General features: G+C 39.9%; 2 protein-coding genes across 11 annotated transcripts in view; one reads left to right on the top strand and one right to left on the bottom strand.

Annotated features, from left to right (window-relative positions):
- Positions 1 to 24,470, top strand: part of dusp19a (dual specificity phosphatase 19a) — a 53,943-nt gene that overhangs the window by 10,143 nt on the left and 19,330 nt on the right. For 4 of the 10 annotated variants that reach the window (XM_061879383.1, XM_061879386.1, XM_061879382.1 and 1 more), the window contains 3 exons: positions 5,183 to 5,290; positions 17,210 to 17,349; positions 20,068 to 20,302. The exons of 1 other annotated variant lie outside the window; for it this stretch is intronic. The gene's annotated coding sequence lies outside the window, so the exon portion shown is untranslated. The remainder of the gene's footprint in view (positions 1 to 5,182; positions 5,291 to 17,209; positions 17,350 to 20,067; positions 20,303 to 24,470) is intronic. 5 more of the 10 variants (XM_061879388.1, XM_061879384.1, XM_061879387.1 and 2 more) reach the window with 3 other exon arrangements.
- On the bottom strand, positions 1,499 to 23,151 carry frzb (frizzled related protein). Its single transcript, XM_061879381.1, has 8 exons — positions 22,761 to 23,151; positions 11,979 to 12,227; positions 11,692 to 11,727; positions 11,543 to 11,596; positions 11,384 to 11,449; positions 9,545 to 9,749; positions 8,156 to 8,219; positions 1,499 to 2,276 (listed from the first exon to the last, which is right to left on the bottom strand). The coding sequence occupies exons 1-8, from the start codon at positions 22,960 to 22,962 to the stop codon at positions 2,217 to 2,219; spliced, it is 936 nt and encodes a 311-aa protein (XP_061735365.1). The 5' UTR covers positions 22,963 to 23,151; the 3' UTR covers positions 1,499 to 2,216.

The raw sequence follows: 24,470 nt of genomic DNA, 5'->3' as shown, positions 1-24,470 counted from the left end.
TATATACATATATATATATATATATATATATATATATATATATATATATATATATATATATATCTGTATATCCATCCATCCATCCAATTTCTACCTTTTTTTGGGGGGTCGCAGGGGGCGCTGGTGCCTATCTGCTACAATCGGGCGGAAGGCGGCGTACACCCTGGACAAGCCGCACCTCATTGCAGGGCCTGCATATATATGTATATATAAGATTTTCTTTTGTATTTGGATTCTTGAATAATAAATAAACCCCCAAAATGTAAATATTCAAAAAAGTTGATGTATTTGTTTCCTTTTTTCAGAACATGATTTTATCCCACCAAATATTGTGCTAAAATTAATTAAAATTAAATATTTAGCTCAGCGAAATACTTTTATGTGTGTGTCCACACACAATGTAGCACATCTTGGTATACAGTGCCATGGCTTTCAATTGAAAATGAGCAAAATAAACAATATATTATCTACGTATACAGTGTAAATACATTAATACCCCTCTGTTTTCAAACACATCAATATGCAATATATCCACAAACAGGTGAATGCTTCTACATTGTGAAATATATGTGTTGTTGCTTTGCATCTTGTAGTGCATGTGTCAGGTGACTAAGAGCTTTAGTTCATGGTAATATAATCGGGCGTTGCTCATTTATGTGTCTGGAAAGTCTTTGGTGAGCGCTGCACGTGGTTTAAAGAGTGCATCGGAATACGCAATGTTTTGTGCCTCGATTTATTTCTATAAATGTCAATGTTTGTGGGTAAAAGTTGGGTCCTAACATTTCACTTCTCTGTGTGCCGCAACCAGCGTTACCATGCCATCAACTGTACGGAGTTGTAACAATAGGTACCCCTGCAGACAGTCCCATTCTAATGTGTTCATGAGCTATGGTACAACAAGTAGCGCCAAATCTGTTTGTGGTAGGGTGCTACAAAAAAATAAACAAACACTGGTTCCACTTTAATAATCTGGAAAAAAAAACTATCATAGTAACATCAAATTAAAGGTTTGATTTACTGATAGAAATATTCTCGGTTGAATAAAAAGCATAGACACACGACAAAAGACAGCTGAGAAAATATATGATAAAAATACTAAATAAATAATGAAATTATATGTCAATGCAACTAGTCATTTTTACTTGATACATTAAGATTTGTATATCTTGAAATCAGCAGGACTTTTAGTCAAAAATAAGTATTATTATTATTATTATTATTATTATTAAACTTGCAATTCTTAAATGAAACATCCTCGGGATGTTGTAGAATCTTTAAACAAGAATTTATATGTGTGCATATTTTCTCAATGTTAACATTCTTAAGATAGAATATACAAACTATATTTTTTCCTGCTCAAATTAAGATTATACTGTAAAGTCAATGACTAAAAATAAATCTTGTCAAATAATTTGCATTGCAATAAGTGCGAATCATCAAACTATACCCTAATTTTTCACATATGAGATCAATCGTGGAGTTGGAAAAAAAAGAGGAATTCATTATAAAAAGCTTTTTTATTGTGTATCTTTCATTTTAAATTGAATTAATTTAAATTAAACATCTGCTAAAAAGAATTAATGTGTCCAATTCAAGTGCAGCATCAGCAAAATTTGCGTTTTTTTTGTTTTTAGCCCAAGGGTGTCCAAAGTGTTTTTTCAGTTTGTTTTCTTTGCATATAGTAAAAATAATGAGGTATATTATAAACTATGGCAAGAATTTGCTTTCTCACAATGTTAGGCAATTTTAGCGTATCTCTGCTTTTAGCATATTTGATATACAAACTATCAAAATGGACCCTTTTGAATTTTACTGTAAATCAAAAAAGAGTTTGGACACCCTTGCCAACAAAGCATGTTATGTATGCTGGAGACAGAAGGGTTAATGCTATGTACACCTGTGATCATGTCAGCTATTTGACAAAAAAACAACATCTGATTATGTTTTTACCAGGGCAGCTCACTGACGACTGCTCAAGCTGTGAAAAGTGACAAAACTTCCCCTTATGGCGGGGGAACTGCAAAGGATGACGCGCTCAGGTTAGGCTCCGCCCACTCTGCTCTCACATTGGCCGACAACACACACGCTGAGCGCACACTAAGTGATGTTTGTGCAAAGATAAATGTTTGACATGAAGAGATGAAGTACATTCAGCTACAACAGCTTGTCATAGTGCAATATCTACACACACACGCACACACACACACGACTCCATCTCAGTGGCGACTTCGGCGATGAGCTGCTCGGGCTTTTCCTTGCAGAATCTGATCCCACCTCTGCGCACACAAATCAGGAGGATTAGCAAGGAAATGGTAACTGCATGGTTCGTATAGATCAGGGTGTCAAACTCATTTTAGCTCATGGAGGTAAATCTATTCCTGGTCAAATCATGGCATAAAGACAACTTTGGATTGATTTATTTGTCTTACTTTGGCCATTCTGAAATATACATATTACAAATAATCCTCTTGGCAAGCACTTCGTTAGTTGAAAAAAAATTGGTGCAGTTTCAAAAACACAATTAACTTAGACTTTGTCCAAGTATGTTTACAAAGCCATTCAACATTAGCATTGTCATTAAAACATGTTTGAAAATGCAACCATGTTTTTTTCCTCAAACTGCCACAATCCGTAACTGCCACAACACATTCATTTATTGTTCAAATATTGCAGTTATACAAACCCCGTTTCCATTTGAGTTGGGAAATTGTGTTAGATGTAAATTTAAACGGAATACAATGATTTGCAAATCCTTTTCAACCCATATTCAATTGAATGCACTACAAAGACAAGATATTTGATGTTCAAACTCATAAACTTTATTTTTTTTTTTGCAAATAATAATTAACTTAGAATTTTATGGCTGCAACACGTGCCAAAGTAGTTGGGAAAGGGCATGTTTACCACTGTGTTACATCATCTTTTCTTTTAACAACACTCAATAAACATTTGGGAAGTGAGGAAACTAATTGTTGAAGCTTTGAAAGTGGAATTCTTTCCCATTCTTGTTTTATGTAGAGCTTCAGTCTTTCAACAGTCCGAGGTCTCCGCTGTCGTATTTTATGCTTCATAATGCGCCACACATTTTCGTTGGGAGACAGTTCTGGACTGTAGGGGGGCCAGGAAAGTACCCGCACTCTTTTTTTACAAAGCCACGCTGTTGTAACACGTGCTGAATGTGGCTTGGCATTGTCTTGCTGAAATAAGCAGGGGTGTCAATGAAAAAGACGGCACTTAGATGGCAGCATATGTTGTTTCAAAACCCTTCACAGATGTGTAAGATACCCATGCCTTGGGCACTAATGCACCCCCATACCATCACAAATGCTGGCTTTTGAACTTTTGTCGATAACATTCTGGATGGTTCGCTTCCCCTTTTGTCCGGATGACACGATGTTGAATATTTCCCCCAAAAATTTGAAATGTGGACTTTTCAGACCACAGAACACTTTTCCACTTTGCATCAGTCCATCTTAAATAATTTTGCGTCCACAAAAGCCGGCGGAGTTTCCGGATGTTCTTGATGAATGGCTTTTCGCTTTGCATAGTAGAGCTTTAACTTGCACTTACAGATGTAGCGACAAACTGTATTTAATGACAGTGGTTTTCTGAAGTGTTCCTGAGCCCATGTGGTGACATCCTTTAGAGATTTATGTCGGTTTTTGATACAGTGCCGTCTGAGGGGCCGAAGGTCACAGTCATTCAATATTGGTTTCTGGCCATGGCGCTTACATGGAGTGATTTCTCCAGATTCTCTGAACCTTTTGATGATATTATGGACCGCAGATGTTGAAATCCCTAAATTTCTTGCAATTGTACTTTGAGAAACGTTGTTCTTAAACTGTTTGACTATTTGCTCGCGCAGTTGTGGACAAAGGGGTATACCTCGCCCCATCCTTTCTTGTGAAAGACTGAGCATTTTTTTGGGAAGCTGTTTTTATACCCAATTAGCCTGCACACCAGTGGGATGTTCCAAATAAGTGTTTGATGAGCATTCCTCAACTTTATCAGTGTTTGTTGCCACCTTTCCCAACTTCTTTGTCACGTGTTGCTGGCATCAAATTCTAAAGTTAATGATTATTTGCAAAAAAAAAAAGTTTATCAGTTTGAACATCAAATATGTTGTCTTTGTAGTATATTCAACTGAATATGGGTTGAAATGGATTTGCAAATCATTGTATTCCGTTTATATTTACATCTAACACAATTTCCCAACTTATATGGAAACGGGGTTTTTAATATAAACAACTAGCAAAATGACACCATAGCCAAAATCAAGACAACATAACTACAAACTTAACCAATGTGAACAAGGTAGATTTGAGCATAAAATTAAATAGAACGAATGTAGAAACACACATTTTTAAAATGGAGTTCAGGGCGCGCATCTCGCTATCAACCGATTGCGAGCGCTGCATGGAACTTGAACTAAAAAGATGATGGCCATTTGACCTAATTCTTTGACAATTGACAATGAAAGAAAGTATTGTGCGTCGTTACTGCATCAGTCTGCCGCCATCTGTTGCCAGCTGCAGCAGGAGCAGCTGACTGATTGGGGTAGCGGCAGCCAATCCAGAGGTGCGCTTAAAGGCCAACTGAAATTAGATTTTCTTATTCAAACGGGGATAGCAGGTCCATTCTATGTGTCATACTTGATCATTTCGCTATATTGCCATATTTTTGCTGAAAGGATTTAGTAGAGAACATCGACGATAAAGTTCACAACTTTTGGTCACTACTAAAAAAGCTTTGCCTGTACCGGAAGTAGCAGACGATGTGCGCGTGACATCACGGGTTGTGGAGCTCATCACATTGTTTACAATCATGGCCACCAGCAGCGAGAGCGATTTGGAACGAGAAAGCGACAATTTACACATTAATTTGAGCGAGGTTGAAAGATTTGTGGATGAGGATAGTAAGAGTGAAGGACTATTAAAAAAAAAAAAGACAGGGCAGTGGGAGCGATTCAAATGTTATTAGACACATTTACTAGGATAATTCTGGAAAATCCCTTATCTGCTTATTGTGTTACTAGTGTTTTAGTGAGATTATATAGTCGTACCTGAAAGTCGGAGGGGTGTGGTGACCGCCAGTGTCTCTGAGGGAAGCCACGTTTCTCGACGAGCCGAAGCGAAGGCAGCCAGTCGGGCCGGGCTGAGCTTTTTTTCCCCCTCCTCCACAGTGGAAGCATCCCACGTTCCAGGGCGGCCGGTCGGAGGAGGCAAGAGAGTCCGCAGCTGTCTCTTTGACAGATGCACGAGGAACGACGCAAGCTCCGCTCATGTCTACGGTAAGAGCCGACTTATTACCACAATTTTCTCACCGAAACCTGCCCGCCGACATGTGGTAGACAACCATGTTTGCTTGACCGCTCTGTTCCATAGTAAAGCTTCACCTTCGGGAATGTAAACAAGGAAACACCGGCTGTGTTTGTGTTGCTACAGGCAGCCGCAATACACCGCTCCCCGCTTCTTTGACGTCTCCATTATTAGTTGAACAAATTGCAAAAGATTCAGCAACACAGATGTCCAGCATACTGTGTAATTATGCGGTTAAAGCAGACTACTTATAGCTGGGCTTTGGCTGGAACAAAATGTCCGCTACAATCCGTGACATCATCATACGTGTCATCATTTCGCAACGTTTTCAACAGGATACTTCGTGCGAAATTTAAAATTAAAATTTAGTAATCTAAAAAGGCCGTATTGGCATGTGTTGAAATGTTAAGATTTAATCATTGGTACATAAACTATAAGACCGTGTGGTCGGTAGTAGTGGGTTTCAGTAGGCCTTTAAAGTCAGCTGACACTTCATGTAGAAACAGTGTCATGCAGGACGTGGGTGAAACTTGAATGGTTGTTGCGACATCCAGTGGACACATTTAGAACAGTAGTTTTTTTCATGAAGTAATTGCTGCTAATTTTTATACTATGCAAACTCATTTGGCAGGCGGATGATTGACAGCCCTGATATAGACGGCCAAGGGCGGGAAATATGAAAGATAACCCAAAGAATAAGAAATAATCATCTTCACAATCAAATAGTGTATATATATATGTATATATATATATGTGTGTATATATATATATATATATATATAAATATATATATGTATATATATATATAAAAAAATTCTAATTATTAAATCACCATAAAAAGCACAATATATACATTATATATCAATATAGATCAATACAGTCTGCAGGGATACAGTCCGTAAAAAAAAAAAAAATTTACTAAAATGTAAGAAGTTGACTTTCCATTTTCTACCGCTTTTTTTGGGGTTGCAGGGGGCGCTGGTGCCTATCTCAGCTACAATCGGGCGGAAGGCAGGGACACCCTGGACAAATCTTCCATTAAAAATGATGACGTTAAAATGTAAGCTACGTAGCAAAGCAACTCCACGGGCAGGGGACAAACTATACGGGAAACATCAATGATGATTGGTTGGTTTACATATAAGAACATCCATGATTGGTTGGTTGTTTACTATGATGAGTCACGATTGATTAAGATTATGGCAAACGTTATGGACAGGCCAATCAGAGGCAAGATAGGGCGGGTCATGAAACCAAGAAGTGAAATACACAACAGACATCCCAAATGACGACAAGAGTCGGAGAAGAAAAGAGGGAATATTCAAACGGATGCGTCCACTTGGCCACTTTTGGACAAATATATGCGTCTGGATAAAACATTAATTTGAGTTGTTTACCATGTAAATCCAAATCTAAACTAGAATACACATTTAAGAACAAACATGATTGTGGCAGACACGTTTGCTACAGTATAGTCTGTATAAATGTGTTTTACAACAAGACAGTAGCTTGTCCCCCCACCAACGGCCCCCAGACTTATTTTTAACCATTTTAATGAGATTCCAATCACATGTCTGACTGTCGTATTGTACCCACACTTTTCACTTGAAACGTAAATATCGTTTAACATTTTTTTGGAGGTTGCCTATTGAAAACACAAATAACAGAAAAACTGCAACATAGGTATAAATCCCACCTTGATATCCATACGATCTACATTTGGATCGAAGCGCCCACCAGTTTAGATGGCGATTGTTCACGCCAGATTTGAGCTTTGAAGGACTACACTCTGGCTCTGTTTGCTGTGCTGATATTATTGTCGCACACATTAGGATCCAAATGCTTAATGCCTGATTTTTTTGTCTTCAGGTGTGGAGTCTGTAACGGTTAAAAAAAATCTTAAGACTTACTCTAGTGGTTAGAGTATCCGCCCTGAGATCGGTAGGTTGGGAGTTCAAACCTCGCCCGAGTCGTACCAAAGACTATAAAAAAATGGGACCCATTGCCTCCCTACTTGGCACTCAGCATCAAGGGTTGGAATTGGGGGTTAAATCACCATAAATGCTGGCCACTGCTCCCCTCACCTCCCAGGGGGTGATCAAGGGGATGGGTCAAATGCGGAGGACAATTTTCACCACACCTACTGTGTGTGTGACAATCGTTGGTACTTTAACTTTAAAATCCTTGTGTGTAACGGAGGCAAACCCCATTCGCTGATGACCGACCCCAAGAGCAGTGTTGGCCACTAGCTTGATAGCCCAGGCTTTTAGCTCAGTAGCTAACCTGCTCCCGTCTCTCATGCCGGCGACTCATGTTGGAGAAAGTAGGGACGCGAGTTACATTAGCTTTTTGTTTTCAGTTCCGCCTTCTTGAGTGTAAGACCCACTGCGGGAAACCAACCATGACAAACATCCCAGAAAAGAACAATCTCCTTTCTGTATGCAACAGAAAATATGTGACCATGTCTGTTGACATTTTGCGTTGGTTAGATTATTTGCACCATGATTAGGGAAGGTTGTTGGAATTGATTCATATGGGTAAATTATGAGTTCATGCATTCATAGCATGATTTAAGGTCATTGACCTGAATTATTCCACTTGTCTTTACTGCCACTGACACCGAATCAATTCCAACAACCGTGTTTGATATGTGGCAAAGAATTGTCGACCAAAAAAATAAATTTTTAGAACAGGCACTTTTTCTGAAAATAGTCATTTATTGCCTGTTTATTTAATTTCTGGCCTTTGCCTGCCAAAATGTGCTGTCTCAGGTCACAAAAGTCAAGTTGGTCTTGTTGTGTGGCGTTAAAATAAAAAGCAGAGTTGAGTTGTCGTACCTTAACCTTCCTGCCCATCTTGTCCTTCCATTTCTGAGCAATGGAGCCGTCAACCAGAAGCAACCTGCAACACAACACCCCCAATCAGCCTGCTGTCACAGTGCAAAGCTACTTAAGATGTTCAAATAACACTGCCAGTTGTTTGTACTGCAAAATGTTGGAGTTATTTTGTTAAAGTGTTATTTTTCATAACCATCACCATAACATAACAACTATAATGGTTGGACAAAAATGTTTGCTAGGACAAGGTGGGGGTGGGACTGGGAATGAATAACAACACGTTAAAAATACAAAAACTGATACAGTATTTAGGCAAAAAAATAGCTGCACAAATGTAGCGCAAAACAAACATTTGGGACAAGTTTGGAGAGATTTTGACAAGGTGAGGGGTTGGTTTGAAATAATACGTTAGTTGCATAAAAAAAATATTAACTTTATTTAAAAAAAATACAGTAAAAAAAATTGGCGATTTTGACAAGGTGGGTTATAACAGTTAATAACATAAAACCTATAATAGTTATTAACAAAATGTATTTTAACATAAGAACTACAATAGTTATTAACATAAAATGTATATGAACATAAAACCTATAATAGTTATTAAAAAATTGGCATATTTTGACATAGTGGGCAGGCTGGTTATGAATAATAACACATTAATAACATAAAATAAGTTATTCATACAAAAACTATAATAGTTAATAACAAAAACTATAATAGTTGATAACATAAAAACTATAACAGTTAATAACATAAAAACTGTAATAGTTAATAACATATACACTATAATGGTTATTAACATATTAACTATAATAGTTAACATACAAACTATGATATTTAATAACATCAACTATAATAGTTAACATAAACTATAAATAGTTAATAACATATCAACTATAATCGTTAATAACAAACATGAACTATTATCGTTAATAACATAAATAATAATAGTTAATAACATCAACTATATTAGATAACATATCAACTATAATAGTTAATAACGTATAAACTATATTAGTTAATAACATAATCTATAATAGTTAATAACATCCATTTTCTACCGCTTGTCCCTTTTTGGGGTCGCGGGGTGTCACTAGTTTGACTAACATTAAAAAAACGTTTGGGACAAGTTTGGGGAGGTTCAAACAAACTATGATAGTTTGACAAAAGATTTTGCAAAACAATCATTTGAAACAGGTTTGGGGAGATGATTTGACAAAGTGGAGGTGGAGGGGCACTGAATGACTTCACTGGTTTTAAAATAACTTAAAAAAATGTAACGGCACAAACGAAAAAGGCACAAAAGAATGCCAGTGTTATTTTACTATTTGCCATTATAAGGGTAGCCAACTTCACACAGGTAGCAGACACGCCTCCACCGCCGTTTACCTGGACGTCTCCTCGTTTTCGTAGCCCATGATCAGGTACTCCTCCCCGGCCGCCACGGGGGGGCACAGGCAGGAAGACGAGTAGTAAAGAGTCAGCGTCTCCCTTGGAATGTTGACCAGGGAGGACTTGAGCACCTCCTTCACCTCCACCACGGCCGTTGGCTCCATGCCGCGATTCCTCACTTCCCTTACCCTGGCCCGGATCACTGAGGAGCACACACAACTTAACTGGGAACCCTCCAGACCAAAACTACTGGACTGGAAAAGTACATGAATCCTGTAACCTTCCACTGTTGACATGAACATGACTGGAAAAACAAACGTGCAATCTTCCTCCAACATAATGTGTGGTCAAAGACTTTCATGGCGTGCAAACGTCCACTTTCCAAATCCTCCTGGGCTCCGGAATCGTCCGGATAAGCCTCGGCGCTCCCTCTCACTTTAACGCTTTGGGTTGGAAATGAAGCAGCACGCCACCGCAGACGCTATGTCGACGCTTTTGCACGGGTAACGTGACTTACAATCCAAGGACAAACATATTTTTCTATAATTTGCAAGATTTCTGAGTATATATGGAGGTCACTGACATTGCTGTTCTTGTCTTTGAATGTACAAAACATGAATGGACTTCAAATATTACCTTGAGGAATGCCACTCTTTTGTGTCTTATTGTTGTATTTGTTTGGAGTTTCGCCACACAAAACCGTGTTTGGTTATATGAAAAAAGTAGGGCACTGTTTACTACACACTTATCCAACCATTTTCTACCGCATTTCCCTGCCCCTATCACCTATCTCAGCTGCATCCGGGCAGGACACCCTGGACAAGTGGCCACCTCATCGCAGGGCCAACACAGATAGACAACATCCACAACCAAGGGACCATTTAGTATTGCCAATCAACCTGTCCACAGGTGCATGTCTTAGGAAGTGGAAGGAAGCCGGAGTACCCGGAGGAAACCCACACAGTCACCGGGAGAACATGCGATTTCCACACAGAAATACCTGGGGATCGAACGCAGGACTTTCTTACTACTATACACTTCTGCTAAGTGGTATTAGGACCGCTGCAGGAAGGGAACAAAAAGTGCTGTCCTAAAGTCGCTGATGTTGTACCTGCTCTAGGTTTCTACACCAACCCTCCCTCCTGGACCTTGCTTTGTGCAAGGGGAACAGAAAATGGATTACCTACAATGTTGTAGGCATACATGTATTTGTCCAAAATGTCTTGCAAAGATGAAGAACAAAGAGGGCTATGGACTTTAGTCCAACTTCTCATTCATTCATTAGGAGCTAATGATAGTGTTTCAATCTCAACGACTGTTGTGCAGGAAGAGGTCTCTTTGCTGTGTACGTGGAAGAGACTCTTCTGTTGGCTACCCAATGGACTGGACTCTCATATCATCTAACAATTCAATGATTGTACCCACTCAACATCCATTGCAGCCAGTCCCTACATCTGTGGCCCCTTCTGTACGTATCTTTTTTTCCCAGTTTGGACTTTTAAAATGTTTCTTTGCCCTGATGTGGGTTAAGATCAGGGGACTTCAAAGTGGTTTGTGAAGCAAAGGGCTGTATCAATAAATTGTGGTTGATTAACTTGACATCTTAACAGCTGTCATTTCTGCACCTTTCTTTTGGGGAAATGCCTCTTTCTATAGAGAATAAACACTCTGTACCAAGCGCTTAGACTAGATCTGTCCCATCTAAGTCTGTGAAACCTCTTCTAGGAGAACCTGAGCCGTCTTGTTGAGATCCATTCAATGCCCTGAGAAGTAGGAGCCGGGCGTACTTATATGTTTTTGCGTATAAGCTAACAGTGTTTGTTAGCGGAAACTCACCATAGTTGTAGTTGTTCTTCAGGTAGGTTTTTAAACCCATTTTGACTGTCTTACATCTGCAACGGTCTACAGACAAACACACACACACAGGGTCAGTGCATGATTCCATTCCAAGGGAGACTCCCCCCGCCTAACCCTGAATCTCCCTGATCAGTTTACCGGCTCCTCTGCAGTGAAGGTTGTTGGAGTCCATTGGAAAGTCAGGACTGGATTCTGCCAAGAGAACCACAGCAAGAGCAAGTCTGCATGTTGTTCAAGAACTCATGGAATCATTTCTGAACAGAACAAATTTGGACAGTTAACTTCACCTGGGTTACACCTGGCTGGGTCCTGGTAGTATGGATCTACAGAGACACAGGAGAAATGGTTAGTGCGGGAATCATTTTCAAACAACATCATTCTGGCCCTTGATTGGAGGCTGTTTGAAGATACTGTTGGAGGACAAAAGGTTTAGCGAGAGATTAAGTTCATGGAATGCCGGCACAGGAGAGTAATATTGCGGTATAGTTACACAAACCGTAATAAGATGTTGGGGTGCTACACTTGTGTTAGCAAGAAAGATGCTACGTAGAGCTGAGAAAGAGACGCTCATTACCTGGTCCCTCAGCCTTGACAATGGCCTCGGGCGAGATGCAGACGCCGCGGTCATAGAGCGGCAGCTCGCTGCAGGCCAGACTGTCGGGCCAGCTGTGGTTGTACCGCTTCATGACGGGCTCGCAGCCTTGCTTGGCGCGCTCGCACACAGCCTTGCACGGCTTGATGGGCTCGTGCTGGAAGTCGATGGTGCAGATCGGAGCGTACATGGCACACAGGAAGAAGAGCAAGTCCGGACTGCAGCCGGTACCTGTGGAGACATGCGAGTGGGTCAGTCCCAGAAAGAACGCATGCACAGTACAAGGTAGCCGTTTCAACTTTCCTTACTCGTTAAAATTGGCTTATTATTATCAATTGACCATCTATTCTAAAATAACCACAATGTTCTTGTACACCTCAAAATAGACGAATATAACATCAAAGGCAGCGAAGCGCAAGATAATATCATGGTAATTTTCGATTACAAGTCTGGTTTGCCTTGACCAAATTGCACCATTTAAAGACTTGAATGTAGTTTAAATGTTGCATATAAAAGGAAGCCTCTGTGTAATTAGGTCATCATACTGCGCCATATTTAACCAATTTGACCCGCCGGTATGGTTTTTGACTCCCAAGTGTTAATGATGATGTTTAAGTAGGCACTGTGATCATGACTGATGAGGCAGGTCAGGTATAAATAAGGGCTATAGTCTGGATTTACACTGCAGGTCTTGTCAAGAGTAATATCACACATCTTTACTTTTCAGGAACCCCTAAACTAGTAACCCACACGGACCAATTGTTTTCTCTATTAAATGCTGGACTCGACACAAGACTTGTATCAGATTCAGACTGACACTACTGCAGACTGAGGTTTGGCTGCCGACATGCCCCAGAACTCTTTGAACTTGCGACCTTAGCATTTTTCTGGTTATAACTTTCCCGGTCTGGCGGGGATGACCAGGGTCCACGCATTGTTTCCTCTGACCGGGCTTGTCCACTTCCTTCACTGTCTGTGGTTTGGTTTGCCATGTGGGTTTCTGACCGCAATCTCAAAAACCCTCTCGAAAGTAACCTCATGATGTCATAGGTGGAAACGGCAAGGTTAGCATACCTTTCTTTCCAAAGCAGGTAAAACCTCCCACTCTTTAATGTGGAACCAATCTAAACGTTGTTACACAAATAATCTAAATGTTTTTTGGGGGAAATGTTGTTCAACTGTGCAAATACCAATACAGTGGCACCTTGAATTCCTAATGCTCTTGTCATAAAATGTAGAATCCGACCAACATTTTCAGAAGGATAATCCTCAAGTTAAAGTTAAAATACCAATGATTGTCACACACACACTAGGTGTGGCGAAATTTGTCCTCTGCATTGGACCCATCCCCTTGTTCACACCCTGGGAGGTGAGGGGAGCAGTAGGCAGCAGCGGTGCCGCTCCCGAAAATCATTTGTGGTGATATAATGGTGTTAAGATGAGAAGAATGGTGTAAACTTCTCAGAGAAGAGTAGAGCATCGAAAGGAAGTCATGTTGAGAAGTAAGACTCTAGTGTCAAGGGTTCATGATGGCCACAGTTTGGCTTTGTAGCAGACCATTTCTGTTTGCATCACAGTATTTCCAACTGAAAACATTGACTGGACCGGCGTGCAGTGTTCACACTTAGAGGTTCGGCTGTAGCTAAACATAAAAAACCCAAAACCAGTGAAGTTGGCACATTGTGTAAATGGTAAATAAAAACAGAATACAATGATTTGCAAATCCTTTTCAACCTATATTCAATTGAATAGACTACAAAGACAAGATATTTGGAACTGGTAAACTTTATTTTTTCTCAAATATTATCTCATTTTGAATTACATTTTTTTTTAAAGCTGGCACAAGTGGCCAAAAAACAGAAAAAGTTGAGGAATGCTCTTTAAACACTTATTTGGAGCTTCCCAAAGGTGAACAAGCTAATTGTGAACAAACAGGTGAGTGCCATGATTAGGTATAAAAGCAGCTTCCATGAAATTCTCAGTCATTCACAAACAAAGATGGGGTGAGGGTCACCACTTTGTGAACAAATGCATGAGCAAATTGTTTAAGAACATTTCTCAATGAGCTATTGCAAGGAATTTAGGGATTTCGACATCTACGGTCTGTAATATCATCAAAAGGTTCAGAGAACCTATAGAAATCACTGCACGTAAGCGGCAATGGCCGTGACCTTGGATCCCTCAGGCGGTCCTGCTTTAAACTGTTACATCAGGGTGTAAAGGATATCACCACATGGACTCAGAAACCCTTCAGAAAACCACTACCAGTAACTACAGTTGGTTGCTACAGCTGTAAGTGCAAGTTAAAACTCTACTATGCAAAGCCAAAGCCATTTATCAACACCCAGAAACGCTTCGCTGGGGCCGAGCTCATCTAAAATGGACTTATGTTTTTTGAAACTGTGGAATAACGAGAATAAAAGAACCATCCGGATTGTTCTAGGCGCAAAGTTTAAAAGCCAGCATCTGTGATGGTATGGGGATGTATTAGTGCCCAAGGTATGGGTAACTTACACATCTGTGAAGGCACCATTAATGGTGAAAGGTACATATAGGTTTTGGAGCAACATATGTTGCCATCCAAGCAAGGTCTTTTTCGTGGACGCCCCTGCTTATTTCATGCAAGACAATGCCAAGCCACATTCTGCACGTGTTACAACAGTGTGACTATGTAGTAAAAGAGTGCAGGTACTAGACTTGCCTGCCTGTAGTCCAGACCTGTCTCCTATTGAAAATGTGTGGCGCAATATGAAACTCAAATTACCACAACTGAGACTGTTGAACAACTTAAGCTGTACATCAAGCAAACATGGGAAAGAATTCCACCTGAAAAGTTTAAAGAATTGGTCTCCTCAGTTCCCAAACGTTTACTGAGTGTTGTTAAAAGGAAAGGCCATGTAACACAGTGGTAAAAATTCCACTGTGCCAACTTGTTTGCAATGTGTTGCTGCCATTAAATTCTAAGTTAATGTTTATGGGGATGGCGTGGCGCGGTTGGGAGAGTGGCCGTGCCAGCAATCTGATGGCTCCTGGTCCGATCCCCACCTTCTACCAACTTTGTCACGTCCGTTGTGTCCTTGAGCAAGACACTTCACCCTTGCTCCTGATGGGTCGTGGTTAGGGCCTTGCATGGCAGCTCCCGCTATCAGTGTGTGAATGCGTGTGATTGGGTGAATGTGGAAATAATGTCAAAGCGCTTTGAGTACCTTGAATGTAGAAAAGCGCTGTACAGTATAACCCATTTACCATTATTTGCCAAAAAAAAAAGTTTCTCAGTCCGAACATTAAACATCTTGTCTTTGCAGTCTATTCAACTGAATATAAGTTGAAAAGGTTTTGCAAATCATTGTATTCTGTTTTTATTTACGTTTTACACAACGTGCCAACTTCATGGGTTTTGGGTTTTGTACAATGATGATAAAGTTGAAAATATTAGAGTAAATGTGGTGAACGTGCACGTTAGCAGTTCAGCTACTCTGGAACACAAAGGCGTTAGATATCGACTATCAGCAGAGGCGTGCTAGAATCTCTCTATGCAGGATACAGACTGTATGGTCAAATATAGGCCAGGGATCACATACTGAAGACCAAAAAAAAGGTGTTCTTATGTTGGACTAAATCTTCCACATGAGGTTGACATGATCGTGATGATAATAAAGTATATCTGGGGATTATTTTAATGGGTTAGTTACCCCTAAATTTTAACCTCGACTCTAACCCTGAAACAAATGCCTAAACCCTTTAACATTTAACGCGAAACCCTAAATGTAACGCATGAACTCTTCAGCCCTAAACTCACAACTTTTAACTGTAAAACACCTAAACACAACGCCTAAACCCCTACACTTTCAAATTCAAAACTCTTAAAAGTGCCACATGTAGAAATTTAATGTCAAGTTATCTTTAAATGGCCCTGATATGTCATTAATAAATCATGTTCTCATAGAATCGCACTCTGCACTGAAAGTTGGTGATGTGCGTACATGGAAGAGAATGCAGTGCGTCAGGTTGGATGCAACATAGAGTTATGCTGAATGAAATGTAGCGGTCATTTTACTGTTGGCCTTGGCTTGCCATCAAAGTAGGCCTATGCCATGTATAATATATATTATTAAATAAAATTATTTCCATGGTGGTCCATGCGGTCAAACTAGACATTTTAGCAGGGTAATGTCAACAATCTGTCCCGACTACAACATTGCTGCGTAACTTTACAAATACATTTGGCTAATGGACATGCATAAAGTGTGGCATAAATACTTAGTAAACCACCTTGTAAGAAGCATAAACAAGAGAAACCTACAGCGTAGGACTCGTTTGAAATTCTTTGGAGTAGGATTTGGATTTGGCTGCGTATCTGGCAACTTCTGTCATGGAGAGTGTGAGGGGACTACAGAATTTTGACCTTGATTGCAGAACCATTTCTAGCCTCCCCTTACGCTCAAAACCCTAAATTGTGAAATAAACCCCTGAGCACTAAACCCAACTTCTGGAACCTTCAACCATTAACCCTAAAATGCAAACCCCTTAACCATAAAACACCTGAGCCCAAACGCCTAAACCCCTAGACCATTAAGCCCTTAAACTCAAAACCCTAAAATCGTGAAAAATAAACTCCTGAGCACTAAACCCTAAAACTCCAAACCCTTAACCCTAAGACATCTGAACCCCAACCTTTAAACCACCAACCTTCATAATCCAAAACCCCTGAACTCCTATCTCTTTAACCCTCAACCGTATCACCCAAACCCAATGCCTATGGCCCTTTAACCTTTAAACTCACAACCCTGAACCGTTAACCCAACACCTCAACCCCTTAAGCTTTATACTCAAAACCCTTAACTGTAAAACGCCTGAACCCCAACACCTACACCCCTTAACCTTTAAACCCTTAAACTGAAAACCCTATACCAAAAGACAAACCCCTCTGCACTAAACCTGACACCTGAACCCTTCAACTCTAAACCTTTAACTTTAAACTCCTAACCCTAAACCCAGGGCCTAACTCTTAACGCTAACCCCGACCTGAAAACCACTTTGTTGGTGTGACAAAGCATCTACGAAAGAACCCGAGGAACTTACACAACATTGGAACAGTCCAAACACAGCAGCCTCAGATGGCCTAGCAGCATCCGTTTTGGATCAATAAAACCCCACTAATGGTTAACAAAAATGTTTCTGTGACCTAACTGCTGGTTTATGGTTTCCATCAGCTCTAATCAGTTCTGGATGTCTCCAAGGGAACAAGAAGAACCAAGGCCTTTAATTTAAGGTCGCATGAGCTCATCACACAGAAGAAAAAAGGAGCGTGAGAATCCGGGCCAGAACCAAACCAGATGTGCTTCATGACACGGTAGGAAAGCAAGAGGCCAGCCGTGGATTATGATATAGTTTATGACCCGTGACCCGCTTCGCTACATCCTCATACCTGTTCATGCGGAAACAGGACAGAACCGGGCCAGAGCACATCGTGTGTCAGATCCATGTGGACCACAGCCGTTTAGTACTGTATGAGAACCAGACCCAGGATGTATTAATAGGCTTTGCTCAGCCGGGACTAAAGTCCAGTCCAGGTCCGGTGTGTGGACATCAGAACAAAATAAATTGAATTAGTATCAGTGACACTCAAGCTTTAGTGGGCGAGGCTTACCTGCTGTGCTTCCTTGTGACTTACTTGATGTCATCTGACAGGAAGAAGAGTTTTCCTGAGTGAAGACACTTACAGGAGATGGACATGCCCAAGCCACACCCACTTTACCTGTGTTACATTCGATGACATCTTGTGAGCGTCACGTAGGGGGCTGCTATGCTGACTTTATGAAATATGTCATCAGTTGACCTTTTTCAAAATTGTGTATGTATGCATGTATATATGTGTGTGTGTGTGTATATATATATGTCTATACATATATATGTATATATATACATATGTATGTGTATATATGTATGTCTATACATATATATGTATATATATACATATGTATGTGTATATATGTATGTCTATACATATATATATGTGTATATATACATATGTATGTGTATATATATATATATATATACATATGTATGTGTATATATGTATGTCTATATATATGTATATATATACATATGTATGTGTATATGTGTATGTATATATATATATATATATGTGTGTGTGTGTGTGTGTGTATATATGTGTGTATATAAATGTATATGTATATAAATATGTGTATATATATATATATATATATATATGTGTGTGTGTATATATGTATGAATATATATGTGTGTATATATCTGTGTATATGTATATTTATGTGTATGTATCTATGTACATATGTATGTATGTATGTATATATCAGTGACGTGCTGTCAGGGGAGGCAAGTGAGGCAGTGCCTCACCTTACCACCAGGAGGAGTAAAAGGCTTAACTACGGTTAACTAGGAACGGCGTGGCGCAGTAGCAGAGTGGCCATGCGCAACCCGAGGGTCCCTGGTTCTATCCCAACCTAATACCAACCTCGTCACGTCCGTTGTGTCCTGAGCAAGACACTTCACCCTTGCTCCTGATGGGTGCTGGTTAACGCCTTGCATGGCAGCTCCCTCCATCAGTGTGTGAATGTGTGTGTGAATGGGTAAATGTGGGAGTAGTGTCAAAGCACTTTGAGTACCTTGAAGGTAGAAAAGCGCTATAGAAGTACAACCCATTTATCATTTATAATTATGAGATATTCAGAAAACAGAGTATTAAAATAAGTTTGAATATTTCTCTTTTGGTCTATGCTTTTTTATGTGATTTTGTTGTGGTTCCTGTATATTTGGATAATTTTCATGGTCAAAATTGCGGAAATTCTGTGTTTCCTGATCAAAATAACGTAGCAGACCAGAAGTGAGGCAGATAGAGGTGGTGCTTCGACGGCTACACAGAAAGTGTATTGAGCAGGTGCGTGAGACAGGGCACATGCTTGATGCCACAGGAAAAAGGCAGGCCATGAGGCAGCAAGTATCTCTGCCTCAAAGTAGGGGGCGATATATTGTTCAATGCCTCAGCAGTAATCTGACTCGCCACACTGGGAGACATGGTGGCGCAAAAGCGAGCAGACACAGGTCCGTCTCTCCAGTGGAAGCCAGCATTTTTTCTTTTTTCAAAACATGGAACTTTTATTAGAGTAAGCCAGCGTTTGTGGGTGTTACTGCTGCTTCAGGTACAAATACAAAAAGGTAAGATACACTCACAATACTTGATTTATTTTGTTAAAAGAAAATGGGACCAAAAAGTATTTAATAACAACTTCTTCAAATACTTTTTGGACCAATTTGTCAAACCATAATATCATTATGATAACGTTTTTATGAAAGCAAATTACTCCCTTCGTTTTACTGTTATTCTAATGTGCAACCTAAAGCAACAATGATTAGACCCGCTCATATAAATTTAAGTAAAAAAAAAGAAGAAAAAAAACTCCAAAGTATCTATGCCTCACCTGGTGTATAGTTCACCGCATGTTACTGGTATATATGTATATCTATATGTAAATGTATACATGTAAGTGTATATATATATGTGTGTGTGTATGTATATATATATATATATATATATATATATATATATACATATAGGCTTTACGGTGGCAGAGGGGTTATTGCGTCTGCCTCAAAATACGAAGGTCCTGAGTTGTCCTGGGTTCAACCCTGGGCTCGGGATATTTCTGTGTGGAGTTTGCATGTCCTCCCCGTGAATGCGTGGGTTCCCTCCGTCTACTCCGTCTTCCTCCCACTTCCAAGACATGCACCTGGCGATAGGTTGATTGGCAACACTAAATTGGCCCTAGTTTGTGAATGTGAGTGTGAATGTTGTCTGTCTATCTGTGTTGGCTCTGCGATGAGATGGCGACTTGTCCAGGGTGCACCCCGCCTTCCGCCCGATTGTAGCTGAGATAGGCACCAGCGACCCCAAAGGGAATAAGCGGTAGAAAATGGATGGATATATATATATATATATATATATATATATATATATGTATATATGTATATATGTATGTATATGGCTGTCAATGTTAAATTTAAATAACACCACACATTTTTTTTACAGGCGATTGTCACTTCATTTTTGATCCTCGGGCCGTGCTGTTGCTGGGGAACTTGGCTGAATTTCACTTGCTACTTATGAGCCACAAGCGAGCAGAAATGGACAAAAGAAAGTCTACCATATGGCAATATCAGGTTCAAAGCCACGGCAAGTTGTTCTCCTGACAAGAAAGGACTATTTTTTATGAGAAGAGACAACATCCCTGCAGCAAACACTTGCTGCGTGCGTCGTTCTAGAGGTGGGTGGTGCTTTACTTCCGTGTTCAGATTAGGGTTAAGGTGCAGTGGTAGCATAACATTTAGATTGTTACTGTGACTGATTTGGTAAGTAAGATGACATAAAAGTTCAACAGAAATTAAAGACGGTTGGCAGAATGTCAAATAGAGACTTTTTAATTGCCAACAGTCGATCCAACATTAAAACATGTCAAGACACTTTCTCAAACCAATCACACACTTTTTTTGTGTTCAAAATAAAAGTGCCACGCTATACATCTGATTTAACTACGTTTAGGGTTTCCCCTTAATGTTCGGCTTCATATTGGCCGCCACACCTAACAAAATTAAGTAATATAATGTATTGCAGCCTCCAGGAGTTAAAGTCTTGACACTTTTTTTTTTTAACTTTTCATGGCCAATTTTGTGCTAACAACAGGCCCAGTTCCAAAAAGTATTCTCTCTGTGCAGACACGTCTGCCTCCGTGCTTCACTCATAGACACACAACACTTCTTCATACTCTGCCGATACGTTGTGTTCACAGACCATGGGAAAAATAACCACCATTATACACTAACATAAACATTAACACTAGCCATATGCATGGAGTTGTTTGGAGTGGCGGTAGCGTGTCCGCGTAGTGGACATACTTTAATATATTGGAGATATCCCCGTGGAAAGCGATCTTTACAATTTAAGATGACACTGGCGGCTTTTATGAGAGAGACTCCCAGCAGTGCGAAGCAAGTGTGATGTCAGGCTCTCTGCACCTCGCTTTTTGTCAAGGACATGGCGCAACAGAATCTCTAAGTAGCCAATAACACCAGAAATAGATGCTAGATTGGTTGCCAACCTTTTTTATTCAAGAAAAAGTTACTAAAGGGATTAGAGAAAGCTGTAAAAAAAAAGTACAATGTATAATAAGCAGCAACAATTAAAAAATAGAAACAAATAATATTATCTAAGAAAAATATGTTCATACTATAGTTAATAAGAGATTTAAAAATATATATGCTTCATAGCAAATCATGCAATGTCATATCGACAACGCCCCAATTTAGAGGAATCCCTGACATGAATAAAATAAAACTTTCTTTCATTGCGATCATGCTTTGTCAGACATGTTTTGTCATGTTAGTCTGTGATATTTGCACCTCAAGCAATGTTTAGGAATATGGGAGCGGGGGGATTTTTCTGGCTGGATGATATATGTAAATTATTTTATAACATGTCCTGGTCAAGTCTTCAATTACAAAATGATTAGCAGGCTGAATATTACATTTTATTAATTAAAAGAGAAGGTTAAAACATTGTCATGCAGCAATATGAAGACACCCCATCTGACAATGATCTGTGTAAGGTACACGTATTATTGATGGAAAATTTATACCTACAGTTGTTGTCCAAAGTTTACATACACTTGTAAAGAACATAATGTCATGACTCTTGAGTTTCCGGTCATTTCTACAACTCTTATTTTTTTGTGATAGAGTGATTTGAGCACATACTTGTTTGTCACAAAAAACATTCATGAAGTTTAGTTCTTTTATGAATTTATTATGGGTCTACTGAAAATGTGACCACATCTGATGGGTCAAAAGTGTACATACAGCAATGTTAATATTTGGTTACACGTACCTTGGAAAGTTTCACTGCAATAGGACGCTTTTGGTAGCCATCCACAAGCTTCTGGCAAGCTTCTGGTTGAATTGTTGACCACTCCTCTTGACAAAATTGGTGCTGTTCAAGCTAAAGTTGTTGGTTTTCTGACATGGACTTGTTTCTTTAGCATTGTCCACACGTTTAGGTCAGGACTTTGGGAAGGCCATTCTAAAACCTTAATTCTAGCCTGATTTAGCCATTCTTTTACCACTTTTGACGTGTGTTTGGGGTCATTGTCCTACTGGAACGCCCAACTGCGCCCAAGACCCCACCTTCGGGCTGATGATTTTAGGCTGTCTTGAAGAATTTGGAGGTAATCCTTCTTTATCATTGTCCTATTTACTTTCTGTAAAACACCAGTTCCATCGGCAGCAAAACAGGCCCACTGCATTATACTACCAACTATGCTTGACAGTTGGTATGGTGTTCCTGGGACCTCACCTTTTCTCCTCCAAACATATTGCTGGGTATTGTGGCCAAACAACTCAATTTATGTTTCATCTGATATCACATGGACACTGGAGGAAAGTTCTGTTTCTCTATCACAAAAAAAAAAGAGTTGAAGAAATGATTGGAAACTCTAGACAGCCATGACATTATGTTCTTTACAAGTGTATGTAAACTTTTGACCACGACTGTATCTGGGATTAATTTTTAGTTAACTATGAACAAAATGCGATTTAATGTTTTAATAGTTTTTTATAATTTTAATAGTTTTTTATAATTTCAAAAACATTCTGCTGGCCAGCAAACCCAATAAAATAGATTTCAGTTGGAAGTAGTTGTCATCCTAATTGGGAGTGTAATTAGGCACTCACCCAGCAGCCCTTCAAACTGCTCGATGGCCAGCACCGCGTTGTCCTGCGTGCTGTGGTGGAGGTGGTTGGGCATCTTGGTCATGTTCCAGGGCATGGACCGGCACAGCGGGATCCGAACTGGCTCACAGGACGCCGCCCGGACCGCAGCCGGCCACAGCGCGCAGCATGCCAGCAGAGGCACACACAGTCCCGCCAATAGCATGTCGGTACCCAAGCTTGAAGCCAGAAGTTTCACACAAAAAAAGAGCGAGAGTCTTTGGAGACCATGCGATCGTCCCGCTGCTCGGTGCTGTTCTGACTCGAAGGTCCGGTCAGCGGGCGGCTAGAGGAAACGGGAGGGGCCGAGTTGTTCACAGTTTCACCTCCTCTTCCTCCTCCCTCCTGGACTACTTTCCTCCTCACTCATCCCTTCTTCACACCCCTCCATCTCCTCTTCCTCTTGCCCCCTTCCTCTCTCTCTTGGCTTGTCATGTGACCTCCCCTTAAATCATGATCAACGCTTGGTAACAGTCAATAAATAAGTCATAGGACAAATAGCAATAAATCAAACATATTGCAGCAATTGTGATCAAACTATTCTTAACCCTTTTGCCTTTGAGGACTGCACTATGGAGGGGCCCGGGTCCCACTCAAATATGAACACGAGACAAGTCATCTTGCTTTAGATTTTAATGGTATTCAATAATTATATCTAACCTACTGACAGTTTCGCATGATAAACATTGTCAAATGATATGAAACCATGAACCGTAAGACCAATAGAAGGGAAACATAAATTCACATACAATACGCAGTGCTATACTAAACAAAACTAAATTAATAATGAATATGTTTCTCGAATAAACTGTCAATAAATTTGAAGTGCAAAGGAAAATACAGCTTCACCATTTTAGTCAGATTTTCTGCGCTTAGGAACTGTCACGCCAAAATTCTTCCCCCCTACAAAAACCTTCCCCCCCATTTACTTCCGGGGTCATAATTAATACAGGCGTTTTGTTAACGCTGTATTATAAAAAACAATTTACAAACACAAGCTATGGGATGACATAAGAGGAAGCGTGACCCCGGAAGTAAATGCGTCATCCCATAGCTTGTGTTTGTGAATTGTTTTATAATTTTTTTTATAATATAGCGTTAACAAAACGTCTGTATTTTTATAATATAGCGTTATATTTTTATAATATAGCGTTAACAAAACGTCTGTATTAATCATGATCCCGGAAGTAAATGGGGGAGGGGAGGTTATTGTAGGGGAGAAGAAATTTCGTGTGACAGAACCTTCTGTATGACTTTGTTACAAACTTCTACCGTTTAATATTGTCATTCCTGCCACAAGTGGTGAAAAAGTGTATTACAACTGCGGCCCGTACAAACTTCAGCTGAGAAACCGCCCTCTAGAGGGCGCTGGTGGCCCAACAATCCTATGGTTGAAAACAGGTGTCTCCAAACTTTTTGACTCGGAGGCCGCATGGGGTGAACAAATTTGGCTGGGGTCCGGGCTGTGTATATGTGTGTGTGTATATATATATATATATATATATACACATATATATCAGTGACGTGCGGTGAGGTTCATGGCTGGTGAGGCACTGACTTAATCTCAGTCAGATTTATAGACATATGAACCCTATAGAGTATCTTATTCATCATTTGAATAAGATAGTTAACGAGTTATTTATAACAGCTCATAACAGCATTCTTCCCTCCTTG

The sequence above is a fragment of the Nerophis ophidion genome, linkage group LG19, assembly GCF_033978795.1.
Source record: "Nerophis ophidion isolate RoL-2023_Sa linkage group LG19, RoL_Noph_v1.0, whole genome shotgun sequence".
NCBI lineage: Eukaryota > Metazoa > Chordata > Actinopteri > Syngnathiformes > Syngnathidae > Nerophis > Nerophis ophidion.
The sequence above is the reverse complement of the archived record's forward strand: the minus strand, read 5'-3'. Positions and strand labels throughout refer to the sequence as shown.

Coding starts and splice junctions, on each gene's coding strand:
- frzb (XM_061879381.1), bottom strand. CDS start 22,962: ATGCTATTGGCGGGACTGTGTGTGCCTCTGCTGGCATGCTGCGCGCTG. Junction 11,597..11,691: donor CCCAGCCAGGTGTAACCCAG/GTGAAGTTAACT, acceptor TTCTCTTGGCAG/AATCCAGTCCTGACTTTCCA. Junction 11,450..11,542: donor CCTTCACTGCAGAGGAGCCG/GTAAACTGATCA, acceptor GTTTGTCTGTAG/ACCGTTGCAGATGTAAGACA.